Genomic DNA, 23016 nt, shown 5'->3' on the forward strand with positions numbered 1-23016 from the left:
AGTTGTGACTCACCTCTTCTGGCAGGCTGCTGACAGGGAAAGACTGGTTGTAGTGGGAAAAAATATAGAAACCTGAGAGTTTCATGGCGTAAATAAAAAGGTGTTGCTCTGACAGGAAATATGAGGTTCCATCAGTGCTCATTGGAGTCGTGGGTCATGCTGCCGATTTGATTGGTGTGCAGGCTGCCCATGCAGGTTCCCCACCGGTTCAGGCGACATCTGCGTAGGAGCTGGGACCGTTTCGCTTCAAACGCCATCAGGAAAAGTGTCCTGCGGATAATTAGCACTGCACTCTTCTCTCCCCTGGCCAGATTATCCAGCACCCCCCCCCCCTCCCTCAACCCTCCAGTCGGCCACCATCAACATTTTTCTCATTGTTAATCACTTGTGTCAGCTTCTGGTAATTAAAGACAATTAATCATGAGTGATTCACTGTGTCTCCGTCGATCCTCGTGAGCATTGCACTTCACACTTGGAATTGGTAAAGGTGAACCTGGATTTATTAAGTGCACGTCGCCAGGTAGTCGACTCCCCGGTGATAAGCAGCATGCTGCAAGTGCTTTGGCTTACACTGCCTCGAGGCGAGCCATAAAGGCCAGGTGGAGATTAAATTACATTAATTTCATCACCGGACGCTCTGACCCAGAGTGACTTACAAGACAAGGAGGATGGAGTGATGAGCTGCAGTGCAACTACTGCCAAAGCACTGAAAACATGACTGAAGCGTCTCACACCTCTCTTATGTGCCAAATTAGTTCTTATGCTGTTGTGACGACCGTCTCTCCATTTTGTCTTTCCTCATGTGGAAGGCGGTGACATAATTGGCCACATTGCTGCATTCGTCACACCAGAGTGGCTTCTTCCTCGTGGGTATTTCCAGTTTAAAATCCCAGAGCGCGCATTACTGCATGTAAATTAACAACAGCGTGACTTCTTGGGTCTCAGTGAGCAATTTCAGAGCTCTTCTTTTACACCTGAGATTATTGGATTAGTGTTGTAACAGTCAACGGTGTCCCTGAACAGTGGCCACTGAGCTAGCATGCAGGGGCAGCCTCACAGGCCTCGGTATCATCCTCAGTTTCCATGGTGACAGCAGCCGTCTCCACATTGTCTGTAAAGGAAATTAGACTGACTGCAAACAGAATATTTACAACAATCTGCCGCACGCTGGAGACACGTCTTGTTTGCAGGACGAGCTGCGATTGGGCGAATGTGTTCAGATCCGTAATGGGATGCAAACCGAGAGCGAAAACACAACATATATAACAAATAAAAGTGCGCCACACACTGATGATTCAGAGCTGAGGGATGAAAGAGCAGAGATGACTCATGTACAGATACGTGATGTTACCTTTAATTAACAACACGCCACAGATTCACAAGGCTGCCGTTTGCTTTATAAAACATTCCATTAAATCTGCCTCGAAAAATAAAACTCTACAACTGGAATTATGTAAAAAAAGAGCTATTGTTTTATCAAATAGAGTTTGAACCTTATGGTAAATTGGTGTGGATGCTATTAATGTCACTGCACTGTCCCCAGTCTGTCAGAACAAAGGTGGCGATGGTTGTTTCCAATAATACACACACACTCATGGACATTTCGCTTATTTAGTGCAGCTCTTGGATTGTGTGAGTGTGTGTGTGTGTGTGTGTGTGTGAAATGAATCATTACAGTATCACGGTATATCATATCAGTGCAGATTCGTAAACATTGATAATATATATTATTGCTAAACTTAAACAGTCATCCTTCATCTGCATTTATGCACACCTATTATGCTATTATGTCAAAGATAAACACACACCTGGGCGTGTAACTAAAATGTGAATAAGAGAGCACATAACGTTAGACGACTTCAATGCCACAACACAACCTGATCATAATCCCACATTGCAAACAGCTAACAAGCATAAGCAGGAACATCAGAAACAGTTAACATCTGATTAAACTCACATTCTCATAGATGCACATGTGAATTCAAATAACAAACTGCAGGCTCAGGAAAGTCTCAAGGTCTTCTGTTGACTCAGAACAGAACCGAATTCATCCAAAGAGCTAACTTATGATCAGTGAATGTGTTGGACAGACGATTGAAACATAACCTTCTGAACAGGAATCACATTGTGGCAAATATGATTTAGCTTATTAACCATCTTAGTCGACGAATTGTTGCAATTTCTCAGAAAAAAAAGTACCAATATACTTTTTTTAAGGCTCCATGTATGTAGTGTTGCGTGATTGCTGGTGCAGTGATCATCCTGTTTGTGTTTAAAACCTGACGACACACAAGGCGGCGGGTTGTTCTCTCTTTCACCACTGGAGGGCGCTCTCGTTGAGCCCAGGCAACTTTGGTTTTACCATGGTAACCGTCCAACGCCCTCTGTGCTGAAGGGTCTGGAGCCGAAGCAGAAAAAAATATTGAACCAATCAATGTCCAGTATTCCCTCTAAATATAAACTGTGCTAAAACTGAAGTTTTTGTGTAAATTTCAACACGTATTATACACACATGGCTAAGATATGAGATACCTGATGCAAGGTTTAGGCCTTCAGACCAAAACCACGCGCAACACTGAGGACATCATCTCTGGTCAGGTAGCATCCACAGAGCTGCCTCAAGCCCGTGAACGCCTCCCTCCCGTGCAAGACACGCCAGTTATCTATAAAAATCACCTAAAAACGACAAGAGGTGTTGTAGTTGTCGAAGAATTTGGACAAAGGAGTTAGCATTGCGTCAGATTTCTTACCATTCCTGGCGTCAGCTTCACCCACAACTCGTTCTCTGGCCGACACAGCTCCGTCGTCAGCTGCCGATGTGCTGCGTACCATCGCTGAACCAGCTCGTGGGGGATCGTGTTTATCGCTGCTCGGTCATAGTTGTTGTATCTGGTGGAATTTAAAATGGATTATTACACGTATTGGTGATTTTTAAAAACAACATCACAGCTTAAACCACAGAGCAACTGACACAGTCTTTGCTTTACACAGCATAGAATCCCAATGTTTATCTCAGGAATTTACCTAATCTGGTAAACTTCACGGTTCCAAGGATAGACGCTGAGCACAGGGCCCATGCTTGAAATGTGGTTTTTGTGAGTTTCGGACACTTCAATGTACTCATGTCTGATCGGCACACGTGTGAGCAGCTCAAAGTTTTCAGGAGAACGCTCCCGTAATTTCTCTGCAGCATAAAAGCCATCCACCAGCAGCGTCCTCCCCCCTGTACCCTCATGCTTGAGGCAGTGGAAAACTTGTATTCTGTAACATATATTTAAAAAAAAAAAAAAAAAGACTATAATTTAACAGTCAACTAAGTCATATTTGGTGACAAAAATGCTAAAATATTTTGTGGGGTTTGTTTTCCACAATAGAATTCAGCATAATGTCCACAAAAGGCAGTTTCTGAATATGGATATTAGACACTTTGGGCATTGTGCACTTACCCACATGGTTCATGAAAGTAGGACGTGTCTGTGTGCCGATCTAAAGCCATGTTAGTGTATGCTGTGTCTCCTCTGGACAGATCTGAAGTAAAACACCACATTTTCCCATATGTCGTCTCCCTGTGGAACAGTTCACACATAAACAAATGTAAGGTAGAAGTGAGGGGAGGGACAATTGCTGTGCAGCATAAAAGCATGAATGTACCTGATAAGACTGACTCTCTGGCTCACAGCTTCCGTGGCTTCAACTGTCGCCGGGACGTCATCTACAAAAGCAATTCCGTACAGCAGATAGTTTTGAAGAAAAGTCTTTAATTCGTCATCGCTTTTCATAAACGTGTCCCATTTGGCCGAGGCGATATTTGCATTTTCATAAACGTCTTTATTCCAAAGGATGCGTGGCTGGACGGTCTTCCGCTTCACCTCCTGATAGCTGTTCTCCGTCAGCCACTTGAAGCTGTAGCTTGACACATGACCACCAGGCCCTTCCACATAAAAAGAACACACAACACAACAGTTATCGAGTTGTATGTATGTTTTACAATCCAATGAATCATTTACTTTTTTGATTCAAATGGCTAACCTTCTTACATCAACAGTGCAGCATTTTCCATTTTAACAGAAGGGCCGCGGAGACTTTGAGAATTTGAACCACCCTAAATATTGCATCTGAAAATCCTGGTAGAAGATGTCAAAGAAATGCCCAAAGAATGACGAAAGTGTTGATAAATGTATGATAGAAGGAAACTTCATAGAAAATTGTGTTTTTATGTTATTCTAATATGAAAATAGTTATAAGAAAGAACCCTCTGCTTAAAAGCTGAACTGTGTACTGCTCACAAACTCTTCTTTACATTGTGTTTTTGTTGGGATTTTGTCCATTAGTTACACTGTATTTTTTAGAAGAAATATGTAACGTTACAAAGAAATATCGGATATTGTTTACCATGTGTGTGTTCCTATTTTAATCTAGTCTACTCAATTAAATGCATAATAAATGACAAGATTTAGACTTACAAGTGATAACCAGCCTGTCCTCTTCCACACTGGCACTCTGGGGGCGGATAGCCAGGTCTATGGCCGCGGTGTCCAGGCTCCTCTGATGGGTCACGGAGTTGTAGGAATCGCAGCAGTGGTCCCGGAGCCACACATAGCTAACATGCATCTGCTGCTCTTCGTGGTTTACAACTGGCAATTACATTGCATTTACCTCCAATTAGGCTAATCGCAGGTTTCCACTGACACCCCCCTCCCCACACGAAAATAGCAAAAATGTGCACGAACTCACCAAGACAGTCATGCAGTAACTGTATGCTTGTGCAGTGAGCGCGCTTCTCTGTCTGCCCTGAAGCGCTTGTCATCATCTTTGAAGGTTTTACCATCCTCAACACTCTTCGTATATTTCCGAGCATTGTTGCCAAGGCACGAGTGACTGAAGCGTTTCGAATTGATCAATTAGACCAAAGCAACTTTAAGAGAGGACAAATAGTTTTGCAGGCTTTGCTCTTGCGCAGATATAAAACACAGTCATAAACCACACCCGGAACTGAAATACGAGTTAAGTTTTCACCGTGCAGTTTATAGGCAGGTTGTCCCAATTACGTCACAGCTCCGACGTACAAGGTGACTTTATTTAGGCACAAACATGCAACTCACCAAAATACAACTTTTTAAAGCAAACGTGAGCGGTCATGTTTATTATACCTGGTTAGGATTATTATCTGAGCACTTACGGAATTTTATTACAGTTTAAGGTCAAAACAATAATAATAAAATGAAAAGAAAATCATATATTCTAGAACAAGTGATGCGATTACGATGTTATATTTGCAATAGTTAATTTTTTAAACTATTCTGTTTTTTACTAATAAATTTTGATGAGAAATCACCACGCTAATGTAATCTTCCATCGGCATTTAAATAAAAGTTAAGTCATCATTATATCTTATTTGCAGCTTATTGAACGAACCTGAAAGACTTTTCAAATGAAGCACAATTTTTCCTGTTTTCTGCCTTACATTCATTTTTAATTAAAATAAATTGTAATACTGAATTTTTATGATAGCACCAGAATTTTGGTTTGATTTTGCATTTCCTCATTTTAAAAACCAGGAGGGATTTTGACAATTAAATGTGGGCTCACATTTCAATGTTAATTTTACCTGAAAGTTAGAAACTAACCTCTGATACTCCACATACTTAGAATCCATGCAGAGCACAAAGATTTGTGGACCTCCCTTGAGCCACTGTCGTCATGCTTCATATGTTAGAGCCATTAGTTCCACATTCTCAACATCCTAGTTTCTTTCTCCATAAGAGCATTAGTGGAAATGAATTGTTGTCTTCCACTTGACCCTCAGCATCTGAAAAGGCAAGATCGATGGATGGATGAGAAAATCGCAATTTTAGAGGTCAGGAAAACTTAGAATAAAAACACATACATGCAAATCAACAATAAACTTTCTGTGGCAAATAGCAATAGGTATAACATTTACTATAAGTAATTTATAAATATAACTGTACTATATAACTATGGGTTATGGGGACATATATTTAGAGTTTATCTTTCCAGCAGGTCAGGGGCTATCCTGAGGAATCATAACACTAGAAGAAGTTAATGCAGGCTGTGGGGGATAAACACCAAGCTTAAGTTTTAATTTGAACCTCCTGACAGACTTTGTATTTTGGACTGTTTGGATGAGGCAAATTGTCCTTTAACCAGAGAAACGACCGATAAAACTGTAGCGACAGTTTCAGTTGCAAAATGGAGACATTTAGATTTCATTCAAAGATGAATGTCAAAAGGTTAAGTCCTGTCCAAAAGGTGCCGTGTTTGTGGACCATGCTGACTCCCCCTGGAGCACACTCCGAAAAGTGACCTAGAACTGGCTACTGCTGATGGCCGGCTGGGCTTACTGCTGCCAAACCGGCTCTGGGCTGTACTGGTTGAATTTCACATCTGCTGATGGATGCTGATGCGTTTCCGACTGATATAGCTCTGTGTTTAAATGCCACTCAGATAGTCTGCGGCTTGAAAGCTTCCTAAACTGATCTGCAGGGAGCAGCAGTTCCACTTCCTGGGTCGCTAGAAAAGTCCAGCTGAAAAGCGCTGCGGTAATGACACATTCAATTGCTGTTGGAATATCGAAAATTCCATGTTTGGCTGTCAGCACAGCGACTATGAAGAAATCACTGCAGGCTTCGTGTGGAGATACAGAGTTGGTTTCTACCATATATAAAACAGAAAGAAAGAAAGATGCGTGCTAAAATCAGTGCATGACTTAAACCTGTATTTCAGAATTTACCGGCTCAGTTGACGGGAGTGTAAAGTTTCGGAGCTTTTATCCCGTCCTTGAAGACACCATGAGCCCGCCCCTCAGCAGCAGTCCGACGGCCCATGTTTACTTGCTTTGTCAGCGGTGTCCTCGCAGCACATACCTGCTGTTCCTCACCAAACCTTGGACTTTTATCTCCGAGAAGCATTAATCTTGCCTTATCAGCGCTTTTCTTCCTTTGTCGTGTCTTGTGAACCTTGAGCTGTGAGCACATCGAGTGCACAGCTTCTTCTTTTTTTTTTAATTACACCCAGTTAACCCAGAAAGATGACGTTAAAATCCAATAAAAACGAACCTGCGCTCATACTGGACTCGGTCACCAGTGTGAGGACAGCCCTTTCCGACCTGTACCTGGAGCAGCTCCTTCAAAACAAACCAACTGACAAGGTAACCCCTTTTTTCCTTTGATTTGATTTGATGTGCTGTTTTTTCCTGGAGCGGATTTTAGGGCGCATGTTTTCTTCCGGGAAGCAGAGAAGGGGCACATGACCACTGTTTGTTTCCCCCCTCTCTAAAAATAGGATTGTGACTTCCTAGCTTAGTGTGTTTAGATCTGTTTAGATCTTTGAAACGAGCAAAGATGAGGTGTTGAGATCAACAGTGAGCTCTACTTTGCTCCGTCAGCTTTAGTTTGGACTCTGACTAATCAATTTTCACTTCTTCATTTTCATCATTCTTCTGTAGCCTGAATGAAAATCTGCTTTTCTGTGCATTTGATTGCTCAACTATTTTATGATCTCAGCCTCCCTTTAAACTGATTCAATGGCCCTGATTCATTGTTTGATCTAATCTGATCTAATCAAAGCAGATAACACAATGCATTGATTGATTAATGTTTAACTTCAGTGCTGTTCCTCGTCCTATTGTCGAGTCTCTCCCTTAAAACGAGCATAAGCTTCAGTCAAAGGGATCCAGGATGGGAAGTCGAAGTTAAACTTCTTCCCTGAAAACCACCAGTCAGCACAGAGCTCCCGTGGACAACGGTGAAGGGAGGAAACTCCGTCCCTGACATCAGCACTTTCAGTTCAGTGGCCTCCTGACGTGTCACATGGATCATTAGCATCACTCTTCTGCCGGCGCTGCAGCCGTCGCCCTGCTATCTAAGATTAGGATGAGGTCTGTTCAAGTTCCCGAACTGTTCTCCTTCTTTCAGTCACTTCAGCACTCCCTCCCCTGATAACAATGAAGGTGTTTGTTTTTCCCAATGAAACTCATCAGGAAAATTCATAATCAGCCAGGAAGCTCAGCAGACTGTGATGGTGCGAATGTGCAGGTGAAGAGGCAAACAACTCGGCTCAGCAAGTGTTTCCTCCTCGTGCGAGAGCTCCTCAGAGCTTCAGCTGTTGCCCGTCCTCAACTTTCCCTCGTCACTCAGCGATGCTTTGATTGGAGGAATTCAGCCATTTCTGCCTCCGCCATCTGCCCCTCAATCACTGCAATGTTCCCCTGACCAGAAGTAATTTCCGCTTGGCGTATGGGGAACGCCTCGGGCCTCGAGGAACCGGGATCCTTCCACAGATACACACGTTTTCTGTCTTCCTCCAGAGGATTCGGTGTCATCTTGACTCTGGCACGTTGTGACTTGTACCAGCGCACGGCTGGTAAATGACTGTCGCATTGCACAGAAAGACAACCGATGCTCGACTGCAGGGGCGGGTGTGATGAGTTGGTTTGTTTGGTTTCTCCCATAAATCTCTTTTTGGGCATTTAGGAGCTCATTTATGACATAAAACCTGGGGTCACTCCCACGGCCTGCTTCTGTTAGCCTTCACAGGAACAAAACTCCTCCATTTTGTCCACTAAATATATGAACATTTTGTGTTTCACCCCTCTCTAGATGAATATCCAGACCCATTTCTGGGTTATTACAGTTGTGGAGAGTCTAGTGTTGTGCTGGTTGCCATATCTCTGGCTGCAGTTATTGAACAGCTTATATAATGTTTTGGGCCAGATAAATATTAATGCAGGCACAGGATTTCCTCTGCGTGTGAACACTCGGTAATAACCTTTCTTTTCCTCCCATCCCCGCCTCTGCGATGCCACCACCTGATGAAAGTAGTAGTATCCATGGTCACAGCGACCGGGTTAATGAAGCGTTGTGACACGGTGTTAATCTTTAACCTCGAGCATATGTTGAATCTGCAAATGAAACCTCAGAAGCAGCTGCATCTGTGCAGGCTGTGCAGAGACAAATGGTGCACGTTTCATTTCTAAGATGAGTCATCTTTGCCTTTTTCTTTTTTTTAAAACAACAAAGCAGGCGGCGATGCAAACCTATGAGAATAAAGGGGCCGAAGTGTTCAGCAACGGGAGCGCCGGACACATCAATGGAGCAGAACTGAGCAGGATGAGAGAAGTTGCCTTTGAAAAGAATCAATCAGAACCCCTGGTACACACACACACACACCCACACACTCATACCCACACACACACACACACACAATGTATTTTATCAGACCTGAGTCGTTCCTTCTTGCCGATTGTTCTCTTGTATTAGGGGGTGACTCTGAAGCTCAATGACAAGCAGCGCTGCTCTGTGGCCAGAATTCTGCACGGTGGGATGATCCACAGGCAAGGTAATAACTCAAACATCCATTTGAGTTGGGGTTTTTTTCCCATCCAACGCTCTCCGAATTAGAAAACGAGTCGATAATTCCTCCCGGGCACCAAATTAGCCACCGCAGCGGTTGTCTGACAGCTAAGCCCTGTTATGTTTTGAAGAGTCTTGTGAAATGCGCCAAAAAATTAGAATTCCATCTCACAAATCAAATGTTTTCTGCATTTTTACCTTCACATGGCTCCTGATTTCTCCTCCTCAGGGTCTTTACACGAAGGGGACGAAATAGCAGAGATCAACGGGAAAAGTGTGGCGAACCAAACTGTAGATCAGCTCCAAAAGATCCTGGTGAGCCGGACTTTTCTAGCTTTGTTCAAAAAGAAATACCCGTGAACCGACTGGTGCCATCTTCCCATGCAGAAAGAAACCAACGGAGTGGTCACGATGAAGATCATTCCAAGGCCGCAGAGCCGATCCAAACCCTGCGAGGTAAAAGACAAACAAACCCGAATGAACATTTAGCGTTGCTGTTCAGCATGTGGCGTCACCATCTGTTTAAATCCCCTTTGATTTGCATGATTCAGCCAAAAAGATCTGCACTGATCAAAAAGCTTCTTTCTCAAGCACGTTTCTTAAAAGGATCTTGTTCTCTGTCAGGTGAATCTCCTGTTAGTCCACCATCCAGGTGACTATGAAATCCGTTTCAATCTGAACCGCTTTGCTCCCATTTCGCCTCTGCTAGTTGGACCTAGAACACCGTCTCACTCTGCCATCGGCTGCCCACGTCAGATGGGAGAAATCCTCCTGTAGTTATCGGCGTAATGTTTATCAGTTTAAAGGTTTTACCCTGTATTTAGTTTCCTTCAGCTGTCGGTACGCTCTAAAGGCCTTAGGTTAGCAGAGGTCAGTGATGGCAGTCTCCTGAAAAGCTTGTAGTCCATTAATTAGTAGCTCAGTAGTTAGTCTGCTTTTCACAATTTAACCCTCCAAAAATAAACCAAAAGCATTTTTGGTTTCTTTGACATCTTCTTCATTTGCTTTCACTGAATAAAAGCTGTATTGTTTTTGTTGTGGGGATGAATGGGACACCAGAAATGTGGATATTTACTGCTAACAAGAGTGGTTCACATGTGTTCTGCTCTGATCTGTGACCTTTCCTGGCTGAACTGATATCTCTAAATATAAACAGCAAGAAGCTGCTGCTGGAAGAAGAGCATTTACAGCACCAGCTCAGCCTAAGAGCATATGAGGAACTTGTAAATTCTGCTCAGGGGTCTGTTTCTGATGCAACAGTTTAACCCAAATGTTTCAGTGACCTTTTTATGTGGAGTTAATGCAGATGCATTATTTGAAAAAGGAAATAAAAGAAAATGCCCAAAGATCATCTACTGCTAAATAATTAAGTGCAGCTACTGGAAGTGAATGGGAAGAGTTTGCTTGAGATAGTGTTTACAACAAGGTTTAACCTTAATTATCTACTCTAAAATATTAAAAGCACAACAAAAGCAAAGGTCCTTCCAAGGAAATGCTTCCGATTCAAGAACAGGGTTTGAGCTAAGCTAATTAACAGCAGGCGGTAGTGCTGGTATTCATCTGGGTCAGTAGACGGACAGACGGACACTTCAAAGACATGTCAAATAACATGTTCTCTCCATCCGCAGATGTACATGAGGGCCCAGTTTGACTATGACCCTGCCATGGACGACCTCATCCCCTGCAAGGAGGCCGGCCTCAAATTTCAAACGGGCGACATCATTCAGATCATCAACAAGCAGGATCCCAACTGGTGGCAGGGCAGAGTGGAGAATAACGCTGCAAACTTTGCCGGCCTGATCCCCTCCCCAGAGCTCCAGGAATGGTAAACACCTCCTCCTCTTCTGCCTGAGGATGACGATGCGATGCGCCACAACAGCAGGCACGGCGCTTCTGAGTCTTAAGATATTCTGTTTCAACCCAAAATCTGTCTGGGCACCGCAGGAGGGCAGCCAGCAAAAGCAAGGCCAGAGAGGGCAGCCAGTCCTGCAGCCCGTTTGGGAAGAAAAAGAAGTGCAAAGACAAGTACCTGGCCAAACACAGCTCCAGTGAGTGCCCCGCCGAGCGCTCCCACTGCACATCTACTCCTTTTTGTGTTTTGCCTTCAAGAAAAATGCCTGTTTTGCAGTTTTTGACCAGCTGGATGTGATTTCTTATGAGGAGGTTGTTCGGCTCCCCGCGTTCAAACGGAAAACTCTGGTGCTCATCGGTGAGCGTCGCACGGTCCTCTTAAATAAGTCATGTAGTTTGAGCGTCTGTATTCACTCTTCTCAATTAAAATTCCTGCTTCTAGGCGCACCTGGTGTAGGAAGGAGGCACATCAAAAATGTTTTATTGACCAAATACCCTGAGAAGTTCTCCTACCCCGTACCACGTGAGTAGGCGCCCCCGCTTATAGCAGAATGGCACTTCTCTCGTCCAGCCGTGCTTTAGTCTCTCCGGCTCCCTTGCAGACACCACCAGACCCCAGCGGAAGGACGATGCCAACGGAGAGGAGTACTTCTTCATCTCCAACGAGGCCATGACCAAGTGCATCTCTGCGAATGAGCTGCTGGAGTACGGCAGTTTCCAGGGATACATGTTCGGCACCAAAACCGAAACCATCCAAAAGATCCACGAGCAGGACAAAATCGCGCTGCTGGATGTGGAGCCGCAGGTCAGTCTGCTGCTCGTGGGCAGGGTGTGCTAGTTATACTTTCAGTCCTGCTGAGCTGTAAAGTTAGCTTGAATGTGGCTCATTTTGGTTTAAGGGTGAGTTTTCAATGACAATAATTGCATAATGATTATTGAACGCAGACCATGAAAGTCTTGAGGACCGCTGATTTTGCCCCCCTCATGGTGTTCATCGCTCCAACCGACACGGCTGCCCAGGTACTGAGAACAGTAAACATCCGCTTTAAAATGAACAGTCCATGAGCTCATGCTAGCTAACGCTCTGCTTCCTGTTTCCCAGACTGAAAACCTGCAGATGATCCAGAAAGAGTCGGAGACCATCTTAAACACGTACAGACAGTACTTCGACGTGGTTCTCGTCAACAACGACGTGAACGAGAGCGTGAAGATCGTGGAGGAGGCCCTGGAGCACGCCACCACCACCCCTCAGTGGGTTCCTGTCTCCTGGGTGTACTGATCCCATCAGTACTGTTCGTTTGTTGAAACAAAGTGCAATATGACTTTTTAAACGAAAAGAATTAGCAGAGTAACGGGTGTGTGGGTTTGTGTTTGGTTTTTAATCATCACTTAGGTGTTTTGCACAAAAGCAAAGTTTAAAAAGCAATATGTTTATAGTTGACTTGTGGAGAACCTCACCAGGGAACTTTTTATTTGGTTGTTTAGACTTTCGTGCTTCAGGTTGTTGACGGTTTGTCGGATTATCGGTGCCACATCGGTGTCTTTACAATGTGGGAAACTGCAACACAAGACCACAACTGTGAATGAAATCTTGGTTTTGAAACTACGGGAATTTAGCATTATTTCTGGATTTGTTTTGTTTTTCCAGCTCCGACCGGATGCCATAGTTAAGCTTCTCCTCATGTAGTGACTGTAACTCCACACACTCGTGATGTGCTCACAAACCCTGTTCGATGACCGTCTCTTGTCTCATCAGAACTGTATACCTCCTGGGGTACAGTGAAGGCACTTTTAAACAAGAAATAAATTCCCCACTTCTCAGTCAATAGACTTCTTTGCTTCCATAGGAGGGAAAAAAAAGACACACTAGTTTGTGATAGATGGTTATAAACACCTGACAGGAATTCACAATGACTGATGTCACAACAGCATTTCAATTAAAAAAAAACATGTTTTTACAAAATACTGAAGTTGAGAATGTTATATTATACGATTACATTCTACCAGTTATCCATCTGTGTAGTCAATAAAAATGAAGACCAGCAAGACAGTGCTATGTGAAAATATTAATCAGTATAGGAAATTATATAATTTGTATACCATTAACCATTTTAGTATTTCCGTTGCTTTCATCAAAAACAAAACGTATGAGGGTAAAATGCAATTAAAGGCAATTTTGACACCAAGTATTTTGTTCTATTTTGCATGTAGAAGAAAATTGGCGTAACACGGTCAAGTAGCGCCACCGTGTGGTCGTTCCATATACATGCACTGTATCCGTTAATTTATTAACAGAAAGGCAGGAAAGGGTATTTTCAAATTTAAAAAATAAGGATAATACTGGATTTGCAGGCTTTTCAAGCAATTTTCAGAGCGTGAAGTTCACTCATGCTCAGATGATGCATCGAAAACTAACACGTGTGTCAGGTGATTTAAATATTAAAGTACAGGTTTGGAGCCGATTGAGTTCTGCTCTCAGGTGTGGCCATTTTTAACTACACATCTTCCCATAAAACATAACTACTGACAGCCCAAACACCACAGCGGTTGGGCAACTTTGTAGGAAAACGCGATAAACTCACTCATCAAATATTTGTGAGTATATTGAATTAAATGGAGGGTCATTGGGGCCAAGAGTTAAAGCAAATTCAATACAGAAGCTTTAGTTTTAACATATAACCGTCAGGGCGTGTTATATTGTTATAATGGGTGTTTATAAATGGACACATCCAAGACATTCCAAATCCTGAAACAATGTAGCTTGTTGCCCTCGCACCAAATTCGCCAGTTCACCGCTTTAAATCCATATATTCCATATTCCATCCATATTCCCAGATGATGTCCATGTTCGCCACACCCCCAGCTCTCGAACGCCATTTTGTTGACAGACGAGCTGAGCCCGTAAATAAGCCTTTATAAAGGTGTTAGAAAGCGCCTCATGACGGTGACACGCGGTGCCCGTGAATGAAGCACACGCACGACCCATCACCGACGGGAAAAAACACCCCTGCCCCGCATGAACGGTGCGTTTGACGCGTCCGACCCCCCGTTTCAACATGAAACTCGTCGCCATTGACGTCACACAGCCATCTTTGCGGGGCTAATCCAGCCTGCTGGTTATTACACCGTCATTACCGCTCGGACAGCGCCAGGCTCGGGGGACCACAGCCCGCAGGTGCCGCACACAACCAGGGGTAAAAAAAAAGAAAAAAGGGGGTTTTCAGAATCGGAGACGCGTCGTAGCGGCAGACAGAAGCCGGAGCTCCTCTTGTGCGGGAAGAGAAACGCAAAAAAAAGGGTGCCAGAGGGTAGAGAGGAGCGCAGTCAGGCAATCCACATCCATCTGCCAGCCTCTTAGCGCACGCTAACACCGCCTGTCCGGCTTTCAGCACCACTGTCTCGCAGCACAGCCAGCAAAATGTGAGTATATTTAAAGCCGTTCTTGGTGAATATTACTGGCAGACTGGTTTGGAACCAGTCGTGACGCCGGCAGGTTGTGCGGGGTTCATGGTGCGAATTGACACCCAGTGCTAAGGTTATTTCACTGTCACCGCGCATTTAATCGAGACATTTGACGGCCTGTGACGTTTTAATACACTGGCGGCCCTAAAAGGTGGATATAGTCGGCCTAACCTTGAAGAAAACGGCGCTATTAGATTGACTTATTATTAAAACGCAATTAGCCGTTTAGTGGCATTGGTGCGGTAATGAGTGGTGCGTTGATGGCGGTTTTTCCCATTTATTGTTCCGCTTTCTTTCCCTCTAAAAGGCAACACGCACGCCTTTATTCCAGTTTGGACTGGTTTGCATTGAAAAGGACGCCATGTGTGCTCTTTCCCAGAGGCTAATCTAAAACGACGCTGAAAAATCCTGCACGATGAAGCCCTTCAACGCACCCACTCGGAACATTTTCACGCCTTGTTAGCTTTCGTGCTGCCGAACCGAATCTGACGGTTCTCCCAGAACCAACGGAGATATCAGGCCGAAGCTTCCCGGCCTCGATGAGAATTGGACAAATACTCGGCGGACCTTCTTACGGGTGATGATGTTATTGGCGGTGAAGCAGGCTTAGGCCTAGTATACGTGATATGTGCAACCTCCGGGGGGGTGGGGGTAGCCTTGGCTCCCGCTGGATGTCGTCGGTTGTCGTGCGAGGGCGGACAGCTCGATAAACCGACTGAATGCATCCCATTTATGACTCCGCTCATTTGTCTTTTAGAAACAAATACGACCTCCCTCCCTCCCCCCAACACGGTGTCAGACAAATTCATGTCATTAAACGCCACCTCTGCGCCACTAAAACGGTTCTAATTGTTCACCCAACCCCGCCATCACCCAGAATCCTCCCCACCCGCGGTGCGCGGGGGGCTTTCGGCGTGTTTTCAGGCCTCCGTGCTCGTCGTGATGTGTTACGCGACATGACGGAGAGCTGGAGTGTGGGCAATGAAAAAAGGAGTGTGTTGCGTTCAGGTCCCGGTCCAGGACCATCAAACAGAATGGAGCGGCAGGCTGGGATATCACAGTGTCTGAGGTGGGAGCTGTCCAGTGCTGAAATGTCGGTCTCCACTGACGCGATGCTGCTTTCATGGCAGTGGAACTCTCAACGTCTGTCTGTCTGTCTGTCTGTCTGTCTGTCTGTCTGTCTGTCTGTCTGTCCATGTGATGACATGATAAACGTGTTACCTTATTGGTTAATGAGGTCGATGACGTCAGAATCCTTTGGTTGCTCCCTTGTAATAGAAATACGTTATTCACTATGACAGTATATAATATCGTGATTTATAAATAAATATATATGCAAAACCTAGTAGAAGGGCACATGCATGTACACACATTGTACAGGCACATTGACTCAACCCACTCAAGAAATAGAGAAATCCCGAGCATGAAAACATCAGACTCACCGAATCTGTCTTTAATCCAAGTGAAACCTGAGCACCAGTCTGAACCAGTTTGCCTCCTGGTTGAGCATGGGATGAGTGATGTTCATACGGCGTTGTCAGAAGCTGGAGAGAAACGTTTCCACTGTTGTAGCAAGCCCGCTCTGCCAGTTCAGAGGTGATAATAGGAAAAAACAGCGGCAGCCATTACGCTCTACGCACCGCTGCCAAATAAAAGAAACATTAACTCATCCACAATAATAAGTCAGTGGTTTTAATTATTCATCCTGTATCTGTTACTGCTAGCTTGCCTTAGCTCACTGTCGGGCCAACTATTCTGAAGGATTTGTTGTTGTTAGAGGATTAGTCATGTGTGAGCATGGAAAGGTGACCTTTATACAGAGTTTTGTCTAATACTGTTACTGTGATAGCTTAATTATGCACTGACTAAAGTAATATTCACCAGACAAAACTGTCAGCCTTATTATAGCTTATACATGTACAGTCAGTGCTAGGAAATGATGTGAAATTATTTATTTGGTAAAGAAAATGTGACAAAGCCTTATTTTGTATATACTCTATATATATATTGATATATATATATATATATATATATATATATATATATATATATATATATATATTCTAAATCATTTAAGATTTCTGGTTGATGAGATAGCTCAGGTACACACATGTTGACCATTTTTACACAAAGACGCTTGTTTTCGTGCAGCGTCGGCTGAGGGGTCAGGGGTCACATTGGTGCACAGCAGGTCGCGACACAACATGAGGGTAACAACAGGAAGTTAACCTCTGACAGAAGTGTGTTCTCTTTTTTAAGGGAGGTAAAGACCTGGGATTTCTGCAACTGTAGATAGAGTGGAGTATTCTTAGAAATATTAAGAGACGCCAGAATGAAAATGTTTAATGTTCGTTAGCGTTTACGCTCTTTGAGTCCTTAAAAAGGGTTGGAAGATGTCGATCGCGAGCTAACAGATGCTTAGCCGATGTGGTTCACAGGTCTGGGTAACAATGCTCCTGCACATTTGGTACTAATGTAAGTCTACAGGTGGGGTTCAGTGGTGTGTCAGCAGTGTTTTTGATGAGGGTCTTCATTCAGAGATCTTTCCCTCTTCCTAGGTCTGCCCCTGCCACTGGAGCCCCAGAGGGTGGAGCCCCCCAGCAACCTCCAAACCTCACCAGCAACCGTCGCCTGCAGCAGACTCAGGCGCAGGTGGATGAGGTGAGTAACTCCATCGCACATTCAAGCCCCAAATATATTCCTCTGTAAAGCTTTTCTTTAAAGCCGGGCCCTCAGAGACACACACATTCTGCCCTGCTACCTGACTGTGGCTCATCTCTCCTCCACAGGTGGTGGACATCATGCGCGTAAACGTTGATAAGGTTCTGGAGCGCGATCAGAAGCTGTCAGAACTGGATGACAGGGCCGATGCCCTGCAGGCCGGAGCCTCGCAGTTTGAGACGAGCGCTGCAAAACTGAAGAATAAATACTGGTGGAAGAACGCCAAGGTGAAGTCACGCTGACTTATCAGATAATCGGTGGCTTAAGAACAATATTTTCTTCGCACCATCCGAGTGTGTGCAGCAGTTCTTTAAAGATCATCTCTAATGATCTTCTCTGGTCCCAACAGATGATGATCATCCTGGGTGTGATATGTGTCATCGTCCTCATCGTCATTATTGGTAAGAGTGTCCACAATCCTCGATTCCTTCACCTCTGAACACTAAGATAACGTGTCCTCGTCCCTAATCTTGGCTTCCTTTCTCTCCACAGTGTACTTCAGCACCTAAGAAGAGTCGCTCCTACCCCAGTCTGATCTCAACTTCCTCGCTACTTAGAGAGAAACAAAAAAAAATCCAATTGATTCCCAAATTAACCGCGAGAACATAATGAATTAGATTTATGTATCTTCCAGATTAGCCTTGATTCAACACCCCTAAACCCTTCAGGGCCCCATTGCTCTCCCACTTCCACCACCTCGCCCCCGGGCCCCCGTCTATATTTGTCCTGTGAGTGTGCGGCCCTGGCTTCTTTCTGGGTACTCTTGGCTTTTCTAACCTGCCATACTGAGAACCAAACACTTGTGATGATGCAACAACAGAAAAGGAAACTACCATTGGCGATAATTGTTACATAACTGATATATATAGTTCTTTGTAGAGTTTTATTCTGATATATACTGTTTTGTAGGTGTGTGTGCGTGTGTGCATTTTGTATTTCTTGAGTTTTGTATTCATTTGACGTATGCTTCAGCGTTACAAACTGCCTAGTAATCGAGATCAATTCTGTGTGTTGCATGTTGTCACCTGTCTGCCCTCCGCTGACTCTCTTTTCGGTGCCCACAGTGCATCCAGATGCTGAGAAACAATGTGAGACCTACATCTAACACTTAAAAAAAGGATCAATCAAAAAAGCTTCAACCTGAGGCTTCTTTGTTAGCTTTCTTACAGGTTCTGCTCGCTGAAAGACATATGAATAATGCATGATTTGTGAAGCGAATCCCTAATAAGCATCATTTGCGATCCCTTTTGTGAGTGTCATTTTATCTGTAATTGTCTAAAGCTGCCCCACCTCCCCCCCCCCCACTGCCCAAGCATGCTAGAACAACTCAATTGTACCTGATCATTTTGAAACTGCCATAGTACAGTTGGACCAATGTCTGTAGATGTTTGATTTTTTTTTCTCTTTTTTATTTGAAATAGTGTCTTATTTCGAAAACATTCCTTCATTACAGTCTAGATCGATTGGACTTATTGTAGCACATTTAACTGTAAGCATCTTTAAAGGAAAATTCTGTGTTGGTCAGATAACAAATCTTGTAACAAATAATGACTGTAAGGATTGGATTTAGATGAATTTGGCCTAATCTAATCTTTCAATATCTTTCTTTATGCTAATGCTACACTTACAGTATAGATGTCAAATTGTGGATATGAGCTTCAATTCTAACAGCAGGTGAAAACAATGTGTAAAATAAATTTGCTATAAGTTATTTGTAGGTATGTTGGACACAGAAGAACCTCAGCCTTGAGTCATTTCTGTTAGTTATGTTAACGATCAAAGGCATCCTCGCAGGCTGCGGCCGAGTGCAGAAAATGTGTTTAGAATGCACAAACAAGCTTGTTTTTGATGGCGCCGCCGGCTGGTCGACAGCCCGGCTATAAAAGAGATCCTCATGCAGCAACGCCCCATGAAGAGCACATTTCCAACTCAGCCTTATTTTACAATCCCAGGAACAGGTCAGGGGCTACTGAGGGGAAACCCAGGATTGGGGTTTTATGGTCTTAGAAGCTAGTTTTGAGAATTCAAACTCCAGAAACGCTCTTTATGAGTGCAGCGCGGTGGCTCTGTCAGTGTTTGTCCCTGTAGCTAAGGCCTCGTGTTTTTCCTTTTTTTTAATATAATAGATTCTATTTTTATTATAGTATATTTTTGTGTGGAGCAGACAGGTACAGGGGACGTGTGTAATTGCTGCCTCTTTACCTCTGTCTGGTGCGTTTTTTGTAATTCCGCTGTGCGTTATACACTGCCAAGCAACATGGGAGAGGCCTCTGTTATTTCATTTTGCTGGTGGCTCCTCGGTTATTTTATGGTGTTTTGGCAGGAGTGCTTGACACCAACCTTCCGTCCAATTAAGGCCTTTCACACATGAACCTGAATACTCGACCAGGCATTTTAGGGTTTTGAATCCCTTCTACCCTCAAAAGGTTAGACCATTTTCCAGGCTGTAAAATCTGCAGAATCTGATGAAATGAGAGGTTTAAGTGCAGATCTGCCTGTTAAAACAAGATCAACGATATGCAACTCAGCTCCTACTGCACTGCCAACAATGCATTTCTAATGAAAACGTTCAAAATCTGTGTGCAAAGCCTTAGAAACCGTGCTTTTTGTTAACTTTTCCACCAGCTGATAAGGCCGACCTGCCCCCCTACTTTGCTTAACTTACTTCTGTGTGTGTCCGTGTGTGTATGCGTGTGTTAAAATAGCACCGTCTAAGGAAGATCCTCCCTTTATCCCCACAGATTAGACCGCTTAAATCTGAGAGTGAGGCCGTGCCGTTTAAGTACACAAGCTGAGAGGTTAAAGTCAGGAAGGACCCCGCTCTTAACTCGTCCTCTTTCCCCATCTAAGTTCCCCCCCTGGAGAAGAGAAATAATCCACATGCGACCAAAGGCCAGATAATCTACCTTTATGCTGCCACTTGCCATCAAAAACAAGCGAAGAGAAACATATTGTCAGACTTATCCCTGTTTTTCAATCGCTTACTTATATTTTATATATGTATATATATATATATATATATATATATATATATATATATATATATATATATATATATATATATATATATATATATATAATGTGGTGTGTCAGTATACATTATGAGTAATTTCAGACGTAACAAAATGTCCACAGACGTCCCGCTTCCATAGGTGTCCAGGTCCAAGATGCACGACCTCGTCAAATGCCTGATAGCACAACTCTCCTGGTTTCTGTCTCCTCAGACTCTAAAACAGACCCATTTACTAACTCCAACTCTCAGACATCAGTCGAGCAAACCTGTCATCTGTTCAGTGTTGTAACACGGGGGGTGTTTTTGGGGAGTAGGGGGTCCTCTATCCTCAGGTGTAAGGTAGCAATTCAGCAAATTAGGTACCAAAATGATTTTATTAAATTGGGATTTGGGCAATTGAGACTCTTTAAAAACAGGCTCCTGTAGGAATGAACCAGGCAGCGATTGGGGTAGGACCTCTGCGTCATCATAAATCCAGCTGTTGCGAGCGCTCGAGCGATGCGACAGTGAAAGCGAAGCAAGTGCTCTCTCTTTATTTCATTTTTTTGCGTTGCTTTGTCGTCCTAATGGAAAGATGTGTGCATATGTTTTAACGCCGTGGCACTTTTTCTGTTGTGGTTTCTTCATTCTGGTGGGACGGGGGGAAAAAAACGATCCAATAGGAATATTGTCTTATATCAACCCGGTGAATCATTCGGCGACCTCAAACTAAACGCTGCAGCCAGCTCACCTGGGGGGTGTTCCACCATCCGTGTCCCAACCCGTAAAAAACTCATTTAAATGACAGGAGGTGGGAAACACACCCAAATGGGCCGAATGCAGCGGCTGGAGGGAACCTGAAGTCTCCGAATGTTCACTGGCTGGCTATAAAGATACAATATTCTTCTTAGTATGTGTGTCATTTTTCAACCAAATGGTTTTTGTTTTGGCGTCAATTTAGGAGTAACTCCAGATGTCACTGAAGTGTGTGTGTGTTGAAGCAGCAGTGGGTAAAGATAAAGAATCATTCATGAAGGAAACCTGTTTTTACCTTCCGGAATGCTTAGAGGGATCCTGCAGTTTACATCAGATTGCTGTTTGTACCCTCAAAATATCTCTTTCTTTGAATATGTTGATTTTTTTTCCTTTTTTTTAATTAGGAAAGGTTTTGATTTGACTTCAGGGCAGGGGTTTTTGGGAGGAACGCCCATGTTGCTCTTGGCGGCCTGGTCTTAAAGGAGGGACGAGACTGGGGCATCACGAGCAATGTGCCTGCTTTTATCTGAGTTTCTTTTCTTTTGCTTTTATGGTTGATAGATTTTTTTGTGCCGTTATTTGGTAATGGAGAAGAGAGGTTGACTCAAATGTAAGGGAAAGGAGACTGAATGGAAAAACTAAAGTACATAAAATAATTGTAGTGTAAATCTATCAATGTCTTATTATATTGATGAACATCATGAAATATATGTATATTGGAAAAACAGTACCTGACAACTTGTACTTTTGTGCGTGCTTCATGTGCTTTGTGGGTGTGTAACAATCATGGGCAGATGCAATTTTGACTGCAATTCTGGGACCTTATCTGACCTGTATGAATACACATAAATTTAATATAACACAAAGACAAAGCTCTCTTGATTTATCTATCCAAACACACCACAGATGTCGAGATGTTTCACAAAACACTGGTCTGCACCTAGAGCGGGGACGTTATGAATAGCATGAAGAGATGGATGCAACAGTTACAAGGGAACAAATAAGCATAGGCATAAAATATATATTTGAAGTATTGACAAATAATACTAGGGTGAAAATATTTATTGGCGCTGCTTCCGGTTCTGGCGAAATAGCAAGCCTATCAAATATGGAAATAACGATTTTGTTTCTATTGTCTTTTATTAGACTTGATCCTCGTTTATTACTCACACAATTTTTTATTCAACTCAAAAGCGACCGGATGTTGATTTATTTATTTACCGGCGGCAATCTGAGCTAATGCCATCAGTCCAACGGGGCTTCTCCTAGTTCCAACACATTGATGTTACTGTATACAACTATTGTGATTAAAAAAAAAAAAAAAAACTAAAAAAAACCAAAAAAACAATAAAGTCTCATTGGGATTAAAATTGTCGTGGAACCATCCAGCACTGATGGTGCAAGTGACGATCTGTAATTTGTCCCCTAGATGTCGCCATATCACAGGCTGCCAGGATCCACGGTTGTAGGCGGAGTGTCTAAAGTACAGTGTTTACATTTAAAGGTCGGGCAATTTTTCAGGAGAATCTCTTACATAACATCTGTGTTCCAAAATGTGACTGCGTTTTCTGTCATTCTTAATTTATTATACCATGTAGAAAGAGGTTGGGAAAGACTTCAGTCCTGTGCAGCACATTGTGTCAGTTAATCTCTGAGGTATTCAAGGTCTTATTAGACCAGTGAATAAATGAGCCAATAGACCAACAGTTTAAAAGCTAACACACTAAAGGTTTTAGCTCTATTATTTAAAATGATCTCATATCCTAACAGTTGAAACTTTTATTGATTGTTTATCAATTCAATTTTTTTTAACTAAATATAATTATAATCAGTTGTTTGGCAGAGGGCTGCAGCACAATAGAA

At 43.3% G+C, this 23016-nt stretch overlaps 3 protein-coding genes across 4 annotated transcripts; 2 read left to right on the forward strand and 1 right to left on the reverse strand.

Annotated features, from left to right (window-relative positions):
- Positions 1 to 1332: 1332 nt before the first annotated feature.
- tmlhe (trimethyllysine hydroxylase, epsilon) lies at positions 1333 to 5337 on the reverse strand. The gene is made up of 8 exons (XM_003971179.3): positions 4735 to 5337; positions 4464 to 4634; positions 3652 to 3931; positions 3447 to 3566; positions 3025 to 3261; positions 2751 to 2889; positions 2533 to 2676; positions 1333 to 2398 (listed from the first exon to the last, which is right to left on the reverse strand). The coding sequence occupies exons 1-7, from the start codon at positions 4856 to 4858 to the stop codon at positions 2545 to 2547; spliced, it is 1203 nt and encodes a 400-aa protein (XP_003971228.3). The 5' UTR covers positions 4859 to 5337; the 3' UTR covers positions 1333 to 2398; positions 2533 to 2544.
- Positions 5338 to 6822: 1485 nt separating this feature from the next.
- Positions 6823 to 13225, forward strand: mpp1 (MAGUK p55 scaffold protein 1). 2 transcript variants are annotated; one of them, XM_003971089.3, is made up of 12 exons: positions 6823 to 7168; positions 9039 to 9170; positions 9279 to 9357; positions 9601 to 9686; positions 9759 to 9827; positions 11000 to 11196; positions 11316 to 11419; positions 11500 to 11580; positions 11665 to 11745; positions 11825 to 12027; positions 12168 to 12242; positions 12325 to 13225. In XM_003971089.3, exons 1-12 carry the CDS (start codon positions 7049 to 7051, stop codon positions 12499 to 12501), a joined length of 1404 nt encoding a protein of 467 aa, XP_003971138.1. In that variant the 5' UTR covers positions 6823 to 7048; the 3' UTR covers positions 12502 to 13225. The 2 variants fall into 2 exon arrangements, with proteins under 2 accessions (XP_003971138.1, XP_011609761.1); XM_011611459.2 differs by having other exon boundaries at positions 9042 to 9170.
- A 1080-nt stretch (positions 13226 to 14305) lies between these two features.
- Positions 14306 to 19138, forward strand: vamp2 (vesicle-associated membrane protein 2). Its single transcript, XM_011611458.2, has 5 exons — positions 14306 to 14642; positions 17243 to 17345; positions 17474 to 17632; positions 17755 to 17806; positions 17898 to 19138. Coding segments are annotated over exons 1-5 (333 nt in total). The 5' UTR covers positions 14306 to 14640; the 3' UTR covers positions 17915 to 19138.
- Positions 19139 to 23016: the final 3878 nt, after the last annotated feature.

Source organism: Takifugu rubripes, chromosome 15 (genome assembly GCF_901000725.2).
Source record: "Takifugu rubripes chromosome 15, fTakRub1.2, whole genome shotgun sequence".
Lineage (NCBI taxonomy): Eukaryota > Metazoa > Chordata > Actinopteri > Tetraodontiformes > Tetraodontidae > Takifugu > Takifugu rubripes.

Coding starts and splice junctions, on each gene's coding strand:
- tmlhe (XM_003971179.3), bottom strand. CDS start 4,858: ATGCTCGGAAATATACGAAGAGTGTTGAGGATGGTAAAACCTTCAAAG. Junction 2,890..3,024: donor CGTGAAGTTTACCAGATTAG/GTAAATTCCTGA, acceptor AAATTCCACCAG/ATACAACAACTATGACCGAG. Junction 2,677..2,750: donor TGAAGCTGACGCCAGGAATG/GTAAGAAATCTG, acceptor TGTCGTTTTTAG/GTGATTTTTATAGATAACTG.
- mpp1 (XM_003971089.3), top strand. CDS start 7,049: ATGACGTTAAAATCCAATAAAAACGAACCTGCGCTCATACTGGACTCG. Junction 9,358..9,600: donor TGGGATGATCCACAGGCAAG/GTAATAACTCAA, acceptor TCTCCTCCTCAG/GGTCTTTACACGAAGGGGAC. Junction 12,243..12,324: donor CAACCGACACGGCTGCCCAG/GTACTGAGAACA, acceptor CCTGTTTCCCAG/ACTGAAAACCTGCAGATGAT.
- vamp2 (XM_011611458.2), top strand. Junction 17,346..17,473: donor CTCAGGCGCAGGTGGATGAG/GTGAGTAACTCC, acceptor TCTCCTCCACAG/GTGGTGGACATCATGCGCGT. Junction 17,633..17,754: donor ACTGGTGGAAGAACGCCAAG/GTGAAGTCACGC, acceptor TGGTCCCAACAG/ATGATGATCATCCTGGGTGT.